The sequence below is a fragment of the Spodoptera frugiperda genome, chromosome 2 (assembly GCF_023101765.2).
Source record: "Spodoptera frugiperda isolate SF20-4 chromosome 2, AGI-APGP_CSIRO_Sfru_2.0, whole genome shotgun sequence".
In the NCBI taxonomy this organism is placed as follows: Eukaryota; Metazoa; Arthropoda; class Insecta; order Lepidoptera; family Noctuidae; genus Spodoptera; species Spodoptera frugiperda.
Window position 1 is genome coordinate 12750752 of NC_064213.1, and position 13089 is coordinate 12763840.

General features: G+C 35.1%; 2 protein-coding genes across 5 annotated transcripts in view; one reads left to right on the forward strand and one right to left on the reverse strand.

The window, feature by feature from the left end:
- The window catches only part of LOC118268877 (calmodulin-A), a 222845-nt gene that overhangs the window by 68818 nt on the left and 140938 nt on the right, over positions 1 to 13089 (reverse strand). For 2 of the 4 annotated variants that reach the window (XM_050700588.1, XM_050700581.1), the window contains exon 2: positions 5134 to 5638. The exons of the other annotated variants lie outside the window; for them this stretch is intronic. In XM_050700588.1, the coding sequence (XP_050556545.1) occupies positions 5134 to 5223 (90 nt within the window). In that variant the 5' untranslated portion in view covers positions 5224 to 5638. The remainder of the gene's footprint in view (positions 1 to 5133; positions 5639 to 13089) is intronic. 4 annotated transcript variants of the gene reach the window in all.
- LOC118268878 (troponin C-like) overlaps positions 1 to 13089 on the forward strand; it is a 266651-nt gene that overhangs the window by 39890 nt on the left and 213672 nt on the right. The gene's annotated exons all lie outside the window — the stretch shown is intronic.

A 13089-nucleotide genomic window follows, 5' to 3' on the forward strand; every position in this document is an offset into this window, starting at 1 on the left:
CGTGTCCTCCGGGCGGTCTTCGCAGTGATGACACCCGGGCGTTTCCTCCCGCCCAATCAGAAACAGGAACCTACCGAAGCTTCCATGTCCGGTAAGCACCTGCGTCAGGCGGTAGGTGAGGACGCCGTGGCGCCTCTCTAGCCACTCCTCAAAGAGGGGACTTACCGCTGCAATGACAGCGAGCCCAAACTTCTTGTTGCCTGTCAATGTTTTCGTCTTCATGTCTGCCTGTCTTCATGTGCATTTGCACAATTATAATGTCATCGGTTCTACCTGCTCACATCATCACATCAACAGCCTATAAATGGCCACTGCTGACCGAAGACCTCTGCTTGCACGGAGAAGGTTTGAGCATTAATCACCACGCTTGCTCATCACGGGTTGGCGATTTCAAACTTGCAATTAAAAGTTATAAGCCCAGGTTTCCTCACAATATTTTCCTTCACCGTTAGTCAGTGGTATCTCAGTGGCTTAGAAAGTACATATAACTCGGAAAAAGTCACATTGGTACTTAGTAGAATGACACGCGGAAATTTTGTTACCGTAAACGCTAAGACCACTAACGGTCGAGCACTTAATTAGTAAACAGTTTGCCAGGCGATTGTGATTAATAACGGGCTTAAAAGGTCTCAAAATTCTCGCTAGGTCCAAAACAAGGTTCCAAATAAATTATCCCAAACTCAAGACCCATGTAAAGTCTATCAAATGGCTCAGTTTGTGTTACAAGGGAAAACCATTAAAGGTGAAAACTCATTAAAGTTTATAATGATTTCCTATTCCAAGCTGAGATTGGGAACAGGCGAGTTAGCGCTGCCCAGCTAACTATTACACCGTAGTGTAAGTTTCAGGTCTATTAATGAGGTGAAATAGGATTTCAGTGGTGTAAAATGTTAAGTATTTTTGTTCGTTATTTACATGTATTTGTTGATGTTCTAATGTAAACAAGAGTCATTGTCTACAATCGCATTTTAATCATTGAAAGAGGGACCTATATCGGCGAATGGTTTAACATATTTTACATAATCAATCGTCTCTTGTCTTTAAGTTAATATAATGAGAATCTAAACTAAAAAAGAAACGAGAATTTTCACCTTGGTTTATAGTTTTTAACCTCTGATTAATTAAAAAGCGCAACAAAAATTCACTACTTTTTTAACTCTTTGAAATCGTTACAAAACGGTGTGAATGCGACCCACTTATCCATGAAGTTCGACGCGGCTTAATGAGCAATTTCCGAACGAACCGTACTAATGAACTGATCTGAAATTATACAGTTTATACACTAACTATGGAAGTCCACTACCGGGCTTTTAGAGGCGGAAGAATCATTCAATGACTTCTCAAGTCTTGGGTGTGGTAAGAGGGAGCGTCAGACTCTTACCGACTAAAACCACCCCGTTCCCACTCCTGCTTGAGTCAAAGCCCCAGTAAGTCCACTATTGGGCTCCTTCCACAAAAGAAGGATTTCGCCATAATCTCCACGCTTGGCAAGCAAGTTGGCAATGTACATAATATATTAATACCTTATGCACCCATCTCATAAAAGGGAATACCTATCAATGGCATACAACCTAAAATTGTAATAAGTCGATGTTTTGAAATGTGAAACTGGCTTTGGAAATATCGGACTACTACTAATTAACCCAAAAATGGTATAGGGTAGTTCTTCAGAGACAAAATTTTCGATGTCTTTGGGAATATTTTTGAAACCAACTAACAAAACGGCATGTAATATTTTTTTAGTATAGTTTAGCTATATCAGTTACTAGGACAAATATTATTTTTTAAATAATTGCAGTCTAGGTACAAAATATTTTTTTAAAGCTTGTTCTTCTGATTCATATGGTGTGTCCGTTTGCCATTTTCCGGAACAAAGTAGTTGATTTCGCATTTTCCTTTTGATACTTCAATATAAATTATAATTACATCGAAAGGAGATGAGTTGTCGTCTTCAAAAAAATATGCAGTCGTTATAACTATGTTAGTATGATTATAAATAAATAAATAAGAAGTGTCCGGCGTATAATACTGATTAATATGGCGTAAGCTACGAATGACCATACTTGGTCGGGTATTAATAATGAGAGTCTGGCTTCCTGTGCGGAGGGAAACCAGGCGTGCAACGGACAAGCTAGGAGGCCGACGTGCGGCTGGTTGGCTTAGATCCAGGTGTTACTAAGGTAAATATCTGATTCATCTGTGTTTGGTTTACATGGCATCCTGATTACAATGCCTATTTTATAAAATTTACTTTACAGTTTTAAAACTTCAATCTATGTTTCGTGTGAAGCTTTTTGGTTATACATTCGTGTAGAAAAATGATAAGAATGAAGTCTGTATATACGATGAGTTATGCATGATTGTAAGCAAAATCCTGATTCATCTGTGCCTGATTCGTATGGTCAAAACCGCTTATGAATCATAAAATAAAGCTCTTGTTGCGTTGTCCATTTTTTTACTAGTCTTATTTTTAAATTAACTTAGCTATAAATGTTATAGCTACAATTTAAAAACTTTTTTTTTGAGGAATGTAATTAATATGAGTCTGAAATTGCTACTCCGCCCTGAGCAAGCGTGATGATGAATGCTCGTGACTTCTTTGTGCGAAAGTAATCGAAAATGGTATGCTAACAATTAAAATAAATACAGAGCTCATTTACATACAATTTTCAATTGTTCAACAGATTTATCTGTAACAATTTCTGATTCATCTGGGCAGAAAATATTCAAACGTCGATATCTCGAAAACTATTTTTTTAAAACGAGTCCCTCATTCGAATATACATTATTTGGTATAACTATTTTCATATGAACACGTGTTACAGATCTTAAAGTGTAATTAAATTTTGGCCATATGAATCAGTCGAAGAATCAAATTTCGAAGAACTACCCTATACTTATCTAAACAAATAATTAATTAATGATTTGAACAGTTATCAAAGTTCAGTTCATGTAATGAACATTAATAGTATTTTGTTAAAAGTTTTAAACAATGAGCAAGGGAGCATTACCATTGTTTTCAGTTTCGTAGTAGAAACAAATATACCTACAAACATTAGCTATTGTATTTTAAGCTAGTTTATCACGTTCACTGCGGCTGTGCAAGATTAAGACTTACTTCCAGTGCTGTACAAGTCACATACTTCCCGTATCAAGATTGCCTGGTGTGCGTTACGACGTCTATGTTCCCGTATGTAGTCCTGACTTCAACCCTCCACAGAAACATGGAAACTCCTCAGCAGAGTTTTTTTCTGTACCAATACATAGTTTACATCCTTGTGTATGCACAGCTGCAGTAGCACGGGGTTCTTAGTAATATTTTAAAAGTTACAGGTATTTTTAAAAATGGTTGATTTTACGGGAAAATACTTGTCGTGGCGCATACAACAGTCGTATTGCTAGGGATGGGGTATCACAAAAACGTTGTTTTGTTTTAGATTCATTATTTTTTATTAGAGTATTACACTATCAACAAAATCTTTTTTGTAATGGGATGAGCATCAGTCTTTTTTTTTATTAATTAATATTTCTTCTCATTTACAAAATTCGCTTGATGGACTTTTTTTGTACTAGAACTGGAAACTGGAACCATTATTCTGCACAATAATGTTTCTAGCCTCTTCACCTTCTGTTTTAACACAATTCCTCATAATAAGATTTTGCGTGAACGTTTCATTGTTCATGTACCTACAATTTACCTACTTACGCGTGAAAGATAAAATATCGCGTTCTGTAAAACTTATCGACTAGACACAGCACTATGACTAAATGAAGCTCACGTTCAGTGCGGTACGGGGTTTAGAATACGGCCAAATATTTCCCGTATCGCACTATTGAACAATAATTACCTTTCTGTGCGTTACGACAAAATAATTTCCGTACATTTTTATTCTTTTTGAATACACTATAAGCAAGCACATCGGGAATATAGGTGTCTCTTTTTTACTTGAACGAATACTTGAATAAATCACCTCCGCACGGAGAGTAAAACCAGGACAACTAGCTGCCGCACAGAGCAAGACTCAATTACAACCAAATACTTCCCGTAACGCAGTGAACGTGTTATACAATTACTAAATAAATATCATTAACCATTTATTTATCAAACAATATGATTGCTTAATTGGCTTACTGATTACAAACGCGACTTCTGAATACAACTTTGGACCCCCTGTGAATTAAAGAACGTACATATTACGTGCAGGCATAATAATATGACTGAGAAAATGTTATATAACTGAAAAGTAATCTTTTCTTTTCTTCCTTATTTTTTTGCCTAGTATTTTCTGTCGTGGGGGCGTTTACAAATGCAATACAATTTCACATACACATACCGAACACATAGACCCGAAACAACAATTTATGGATCACACCAAGAGTTGCTCCGTGCGGGAATCGAAACTGCTACATGGTAATCCAACTGCGCAGCAGCCGGCTGCCCAGCCACCGCACCAACCGTGCACACTAAATCCTTTCCACCACAGCCTGTATATCAGACCCAAAACCCCTTGTTTGACAGTCAAATTGATGACTAACACGGCATCCCCTAAACTCTAAGCAAATATTAACTGAAGTTTCCATTTAACAGACACAAATGCACTGATTACAACCACAATTCTAGTAAATCTAGAACTGCATACTAACTTTAGTTCCAAGTTTCACTAGTATTCTTGGTAATTAATTTTCCCTGTCACCTGATTGGTTAAACCACCGGGAAACACACCTGCTTCCAGCTAATTAGGCCATAAATTAACTGACAGTCACACACCTAGGTAAACGTAAATTACGTAATTTTAATTTTACCGCGTAAATTTTAATGTGGTACTTTTAGGTGACATGACGTCACTTTGTAAATCTAATTACTTTTACGAGCAAGTAATGTTGTGTAAGTAGAAAAGTTAATTAAAATTTGTAATTTATTTTATGCTAAATTCATCATATTTTGAAATTAGGGAAATAATTTATCTATTGAGTATTTCAATCGGAATAATAACTGTGCTAACTTTAATATAAGCAAAGTCACTTTAGAATTTACTATTACTTTAGACTTTAGGACAAGAGAAATCATCGCTTTTGAAAAATATACTTTACACATTTTCATCATTGTTATGTAAAAATAATATAATTAAATACCTTGCTTCTGTTTCTGGGATCCCTGAAGTCTTCCTTTGAAGCCTTTCGCCGTTTGTCTTTCAGGATCATGCGAGCTGCTGCGAACGCCATCTTTAAGTTGAGTAACTGCCTCCTCTTTTCAAAAGCCACTCTTTAGTAAAACTTCTTCACGTGTCCGTGTAAGACTTTATACTTTACACACTTTTACACCACTTTTACCGCACCACTTTAGAAGACCCCAATACTTTAGAACTTACACTTTACTTTGGGGTTAATAGAACTCAATCACAGACTTTTATTATTATTTTTAAATTGACTAATTAATTGCTTTCGATTTACTTTTATCACTACTCAAATTTTTATTCTAATTAGGTCGTATTTTATTATTCAATTTTTAAAACTTAACGATTATTGCCTTTTTCGTTGTTTATTTTTTTTTTCAACGACAACAATTTTAATTCTAATTAGGTAATTATTCAACACTAGTATTATAATTGAACGTTATCAATTGAAAATCGCACTTAACCTGTAAATGTGAAAGTTGATATTTATTATTGTTGTCAATTAATTGAAGTTGTGTGAGAATGTTATAGGTCACCTCTGGAGCTAGCTGTTGGATATAGAAAATACTTTCTACTTAAACGAATTCAAAAACATATTTCTATGTATATTTGTGCGCGTGTACCTCGACCGATTTGATGAACCAGTTTTCAGCATAGTATTTTTCAGACTTAGGAGTAGTAATATTTGAATGCAGTTTAATTAAAAAATAAAAGATTTCGAATCCCAAATGAATGTCCTAAACTTAATATTCATCATCATGGTCAAATTATGGCTCCCACAAAGGCCAGATTTCAGATCAACCAAATAGAAACAAGCTGCATTCAGCGGCAAACCTAACATTACCACAAACTGACATTAAAAGGTATTGAATTCGAAGCAAATCTAGTTCATATTATTAAAAACACAAAGTCCTTTTTCCCTATTCTGTTCTACCAAGATAATATCTACGTTGGATGAATCCAATGAATTGCTTGCCAGGCAAAAGCCGTGGCAACAAAGGCTTGAAAGCAATTGATCGATAAAAGAAAGAATTACTTGAAAGTATCCTTATTTTGTTGAATAGATTTATTTGTGATCATTTTTGATGCGTTCTGTTTGAAAATTGGGTTTTTTGTAAGTTTACGATGTACTTTGAAAGACATGAAAGATTGAAGTTTTAATTTTAAAATAGACGCGAGTATTTGTTTTTTAGTTTCTGACGTATCTCGCGTCCTTTTTGATACATGTGATATAAAACACACATGTGATATAAAACACACATGTGATATAAAATACACTTCACACATAACATATGAAAGTTTGTTTGTGGATGTTTGGCCAGCACAATCACGCTGAAACTACTGAACGGACTTTGATGAAATTTGGTATGCAGATAGGGTATGAGTTGACTTGGGTAACTTTTTGTCCCATGGGAACGCGGGTGAAACCGCTAGCAGAAGCAAGTGTCTTATAATTTTCATTTACAGTACAGTAAGTAATCGAAAAACTAAATTTTCTAAAGCTATCTTCTCAACAATCACAATCCTATCTATTGCTATCTTCACGACAATCTTGCTTCCGTAAGATGGAAGATAAAAAAAGACATTATAATCAAGATGTCTCTTCATCAACACACAATAAAACAAAAAAAAAAAATACAAAATGTTTTTAACAGCTGAACATCAATTGTTTTCGAAGGACCCTCACGAGTGAAATGTGTAGACAGCAGCACAACAAGCTACCCATCGACTGTCAATACAATTCCAACTTTATCCCAGAACAATAAAGCTGAAAATGTAAAACAGATTGAAGTACCTTGATGTCTGTTCCCCACATTCTCTGTAACAACAACGGGAGTCAAGACTCTCAAGTCAACAGCTATCCCATGCCACATCATTACAATAGAAAGTACTCCTTAAATCTTGACACAAAAGGTTGGTTTTGCATTGTATAATATCTGAGATGAAGTTATGCTATAGGGAGGAATCAAGTTTGAATTATTAAGTTTATGTTTTGTTTGTCGTTTGACTTAAATATGGTGTTTTGGTTTTAAGTATATGTCACACTGGTTTGGTTCTCAATGAGGATAGGAGTGGTTCAGATAAAAAAGTAACGTCACGCCTTTTATCCCCGAAGGGGTAGGCAGAGGTGCACACTACGGCACGTAATGCCGCTGTATAATGTACACTCACTTTTTACCATTTTCAGGTTTTGATAAAAAAAAAAAACAATATTGTCAGTTGTAGTACAAATTATGGATAATTTTTGTATGACAGGGTAAAATTATCAGTATCATTAAATGTGTCTGAGTGCGTCAGTAAGTCAATTACTCGTCTAATAACATAATGGATGAAACGCTCGAATTGTGTGCAATTTGCAATCGATAAGAACGATGTTATGCTAGACAAGAGTCACTGTTTTAAAGTCATAAAAAAGTGTAAAGCGTACTAAAGTCTGTCTTAAAAAAAAATATTTGAAGAAATATTAGAAAATAAGTAGGTACGTAATTATCTTTTGAAAATCTTCAGGTTTTTTCTGCAGTGGATGAAATTTTATTTATTTAATGTGCATGTGCATATATATTATTCGCACTTTGCTTCACATGAGCACGAGCTGTGCTCTCCCCTCAGAATACTTATTTTTTTATGTATAAAAATAACAGAAATTCCATACTGACATGAAAAGTAAACACAATATTAAACATTTACGGTTCACTATCGCATAACAACACCCTCAATATTAAATTGCATTGTCTGTTGCTTTGTAAACTCACTTAATGACCGGTTCCGTTCATATTGATTTTAATTCCTTTTTGCATTGACCTTCGGTAACATATGAATTTTGTATGTCAATGCTAGACAATGGCAGAGTTACTGGTATTATGGGCAGTATATTCGAACACTGTTATTGCATAAAGATTATAGCTTATATTCTTCCAAGTAAAACATAAGCATTTTAATGGTAAATGAATTGATATGAGGATTTTAGTTCAGATTTTTTTTTGACATGGAAAAACATCCTATGTCTTTTCCCGCCTATGGTGAGGGGAGAAGGGGCGTCAGACTCACCTACTACTACTCCTGCTTTTGAAGTCGGAGCCCCGGTAACCCGCTAGGCAATTCGCAGCTCTGGGTCTTTACTCGCAGATAAGATTGAATATTAGCTTTTTGCCAGTTATGTTTTAAGTGAAATATTTTTAATCAAAAAATCCCCACGACGCTTATATATTAAAAGACAAGACCTAAAAAGCCTGCAATAGCCCTAACGCCATTTAAGCATCGGATCATCCTTCAATGTTATACACACAAACTGCAACACATAAAAATATGCCCAACTGTTTATTTAATTTTAAAATAATTCGCAACATCTACAACAAATCGGTGAAAAGCGCTGTACCGCTTCAGATACCGTGTCTACATTTTCAATCAGCACTTTCACACCCACAGATAAAAACTAAAAAACTATTTTCACACAGAATCTCTATTCCATGCTGAAAATGAAAAACTAAAAATGAGAGAGGGATTACACAGTCGACTTTTGAAAAAGAAATGGTCGTAATTCTTTGCGGGAAATTTTTTCAGGAGGTATTTTCAGATGGAAAATGTTAAATAATTGTGTTAATGCATCCCGAAGTAAGGAATTTTATGCTTGAGTTGTACAAAAATGATTATGATATTATGACTTTCATGAAACAGTATTTATTTTATGAGAATGCTGCTCATGAATATAAACCTCTAGCATGGCTTGAAACTAGTCGAGTTCCTCGTCAAATAATTACGTGAGTAAGCCGAAGAACATCATAATGAGAAATAATTTTATGGTTTTTGTGGTTTGCAGTCTGATTGCAGTCTGAAACATAATATAATCATTTTATAGTTATTACGAAATATTGTTTTGTTTTGTTTTTTTAAAAAACGTTGCCCCACATTAGGATTTTCTCCTGTGTCGTGGGTGCGTTTACAAACATACAAGTTCACATACACATGACACCCAGACCCGAAACAACAATTTGCAGATCACACAAAGAGTTGCTCCGTGCGGGAATCGAACCCGCTACCCGTAGCGCGGCAGCCAGTTGCCCAGCCACCGCACCAACCGTGCAGTCAAATATACTAATGCATTTTATATTAGTTAAAAATGCAATAGTTGTCATAGCTTAATCACAGTTGCGCGCGAGCCGCTGAGTCGAGCGTACGCGTAATCGATTGCTATATCTTTTTGTGGTATTTTTTTTTAATCTACCCACATCTTAATCTGAATGTCGTTCGACAATGGGTGATGTAGAAAAGACTTTTGATTTATTTAACTCGAGTGGTGATGAACAATCAGTGAATGCAGTTGATGGTGATATATGTGAGAGAAGTGCTGAATCGACGGAGTTACTGAGAATTCCGGAGAAAAGAATGAGGTCCGAAAGTGATGAAATAGTTGAAGATGATGATGGCTTTGTAACAGTTAGAAAAGGCAAGAAAAGGCTTTCAAGGAGATTATCGGAAAAGAATACAGAAAATGAACAGGAACATAATAAAGAATCAGAGGGTACCGACAAAATTATCGTCAGTGTCACGTCCAAGGAGATTTTACCCAAACAATTTGGTTTAGCAAAAAAATTAAGAACTGAAAAAATTGATAATATCCTGAAAATATCTTATAAGAACCCCTACAAAGTACTAATTGAATTTGAAGATAAAACAAATGCACAGAAGTTAGTAAATTGTGAAAGTTTTCATGCTTTGGGTTATAGATGCCAATTCATGAATGAAATAAGTTTATGTTACGGGGTTGTGAAGAATATAGATTTGGACATAGAAGACAAAGAGTTTCAGGATAGTTTAGAATGTGAGTACCAGGTAGTTTCTGTTAGACGTTTAAAAAGGTTAACTGACACAGGAGGATGGATAAATAGCGAGTCTGTACGGCTATGTTTCAAAAGCTCCACTTTGCCCCCATATGTCTGTATATATGGGTACAGGTTTAAAGTGGAGCCATACACCTTTCCGGTGACGCAATGCTCGGCATGCTGGCGTTATGGTCACCCATTAAAAATGTGTCCATCAAAAAAGAATTTATGTCCCAAGTGTGGTGAAGAACACGCTAACTGCGAAACTAAAGAGTATAAATGTTTAAATTGTAAAGGAGCACACATGGCGCTAGATAAATCCTGCCCTATTTTTTTAAAAGAAAAGGCGATACGAAACATAATGTGTCAAGAAAATTGTACGTACGGGAAAGCATTGTCACTTTATATAAACAAAGCCAGAACAACAAGGGAGCTAAATAATGTGTATCAACTCAACTCAAATAAACCGACAAATAAGACCTCTTACACTACTATTGATTCCAATAAAAAGAGTTTTAGAGACGTGCTTATGACCAATGTATCGAACAGCAATATACAACAAAGCAGTTCAAATTCTGAAGAGAACATGGATAGTGACAAAGAAAAGGACAAAAATCATATACCCTCCCCGATTTTAGGCAAAAACAGGTCCAAGAAGAAGTCGAATAGAGCTAAGAAATTACTGGAGCCGGATCTAAGTGAGGAATGTTTTCGCATTAACGCCGCATCTACTTCACAGCAGTCTAAAAATAATGAGCGTAGGAAAGAACCCTTGCACAATACCTTTGGATTTAAAAATATTATAGAAAAAGTACAGAATATTTTTTTGTCAGAAAACAGTTTTAAAGATAAAATAAAATTGATGTGTAGCTATCTTTTTGAAGAGATCATACAATTTGTTATAAAGTTAGTTAAGAGTACAGATATTATGAGTAAAGTATATTGCCTCTTTACAAATGGCTAATTGTAATAAAGACTTTTTGTTGAACTTATTGCAGTGGAATGCACAGAGCTTAAAGCCCAAACTAGAAGAATTTAAACTTCTATTATTGCAAGAGCATGTGCATATTGCACTAATTAGTGAAACCTGGCTAGCCCCTGAATTTATGCTAAACATTAGTCAGTATAATGTGTATAGACGGGATAGGGACGATTCTTATGGAGGCATCGCAATAATAACACACCAGTCAATTAAAACCCAAGAACTCTCGGTAAGTGTTAATAATTCAGGTATTGAAATTTTATGTCTTAGATTAATTAATTGTGGAATTATAGAATTCATTACATTAATTTATTGTCCAAGTTCTGTACGTACGACTCAGGCTGATTGGGATCAAATATTTTCTAAGTTTCATAATAAATGCATAATTTTAGGAGACTTCAATGCACACCATACAGACTGGTCTTACAAAAACGATTTTAGAGGCAAACAAATTCACGAATCGGCTACAGAATTTGGTTTTGTTTCTCTTAATGATGGACAGCCCACTAGAATGAAGCTCGTTAACGGTAATCTTCAAAAATCATCTCCGGATATAACCTTTGCATCAGCCGATGTTGCAATTAACTTTGATTGGTCTATTTTAAGTGAGAGCTTAGGGAGTGATCACATATTTATAAAAGTTAAAATTAGATATAAAGATCAATTACATATTTCTAAAACAAGAAATTACAAATTAGCCGACTGGAACGCATATAAAAACATCATCTCCGAAAATTTATTGTTTTCTCAAGAACAAAAAGATATTCAAGGCCTGTATGATAATTTTATTCAGCAAATTAACAAAGCTGTGGACAATAGTATCCCCTTGAAAAAGATATGCTATAATCCAAGTAACAATTTTAGACCAAAAGGATATTGGTGCCAATCAATCTCGAAATTGGTGGGTGAACGTAGACTAGCCCTAGCCAAATTTCGAAGGAATCCTACTCCTAATAACCTAAATATTCTTGAAGAGAAAATACTAAATGCTAAGCGTGAAATTGGGAAAGCAAAATCAAATGATTGGCAAACATTCTGTGATAGTATTGACCACACAGTATCAGCTTCACAAATGTGGAACAAAATGCGCTGGATTAAAGGGTTTAAAAAATTTAAAGTTTATAGTTCTCAAGAGTCAAGATATGATTTGTTACGTTCTCTTACCCCTGATTATGTTAAGCCGTTATCTCCATGTTTTTCATCAGTGAATGAGTCACTTGAGTCGGAATTTAGTATAGAAGAAATGCGTGGATGCTTTAAGAAAAAAGACACAGCCCCAGGGGAAGATATGATAACATATTCAATGATCTCTTACTTACCTGAATCCGGTCAGTGGTATTTGTTAAATCTATACAACCTAATATTGAAGTCCGGTGATGTTCCAACTCAATGGCGTAATGTCAAAGTTATAGCCATACCTAAACCAAGTAGTTCTTCTAACGCTAATAATAAACTTAGACCTATATCTTTAATTTCTTGCATTTGTAAGATCTTTCACGCAATGATAGCAAGACGTCTTGAGTGGTTTGTAGAAAATAACGAGATCTTATCCCCGTGTACTACAGGATTTAGGAGAGGTCAGTCAAGTCTTGATTGCTTAGCACGCCTCGTGACTGATATTCAAATTGGCTTTACTAAAAATTCTCCAACCTTAGCATGCTTTTTAGACATCAAAAGCGCATATAATAATGTTTTAATCGAGAATATGTTACAGACTCTTGATATCATGAAAATAGGAAAGAGTATTTGTCAGTATTTATGGAATTTTCTAAGCGAACGCCGACTTAAAATTACTGATGACTTTGAAAAGGGTGAAGAAATTACTAGGATAGCAAGAAATGGCTTGGCTCAGGGTGACCCTCTCTCACCACTTCTTTTTAATATCGCAACATTTAGGATTTGTCGGGAGCTTGCTGCTAATATAAACGTGTGTCAATACGCAGATGATTTTGTTTTATATGCAACCGGTAACAATATATTTGAATCTGCGAGGAAACTACAAACTTCTTTAAATGTGTTTATAGAAATATTGATAGATTTAGGTTTGGAAGTATCTACAAGTAAATCACATTACTGTATCTTTAGTAGAGGCCGAAGAACTCAACAGCTTAGT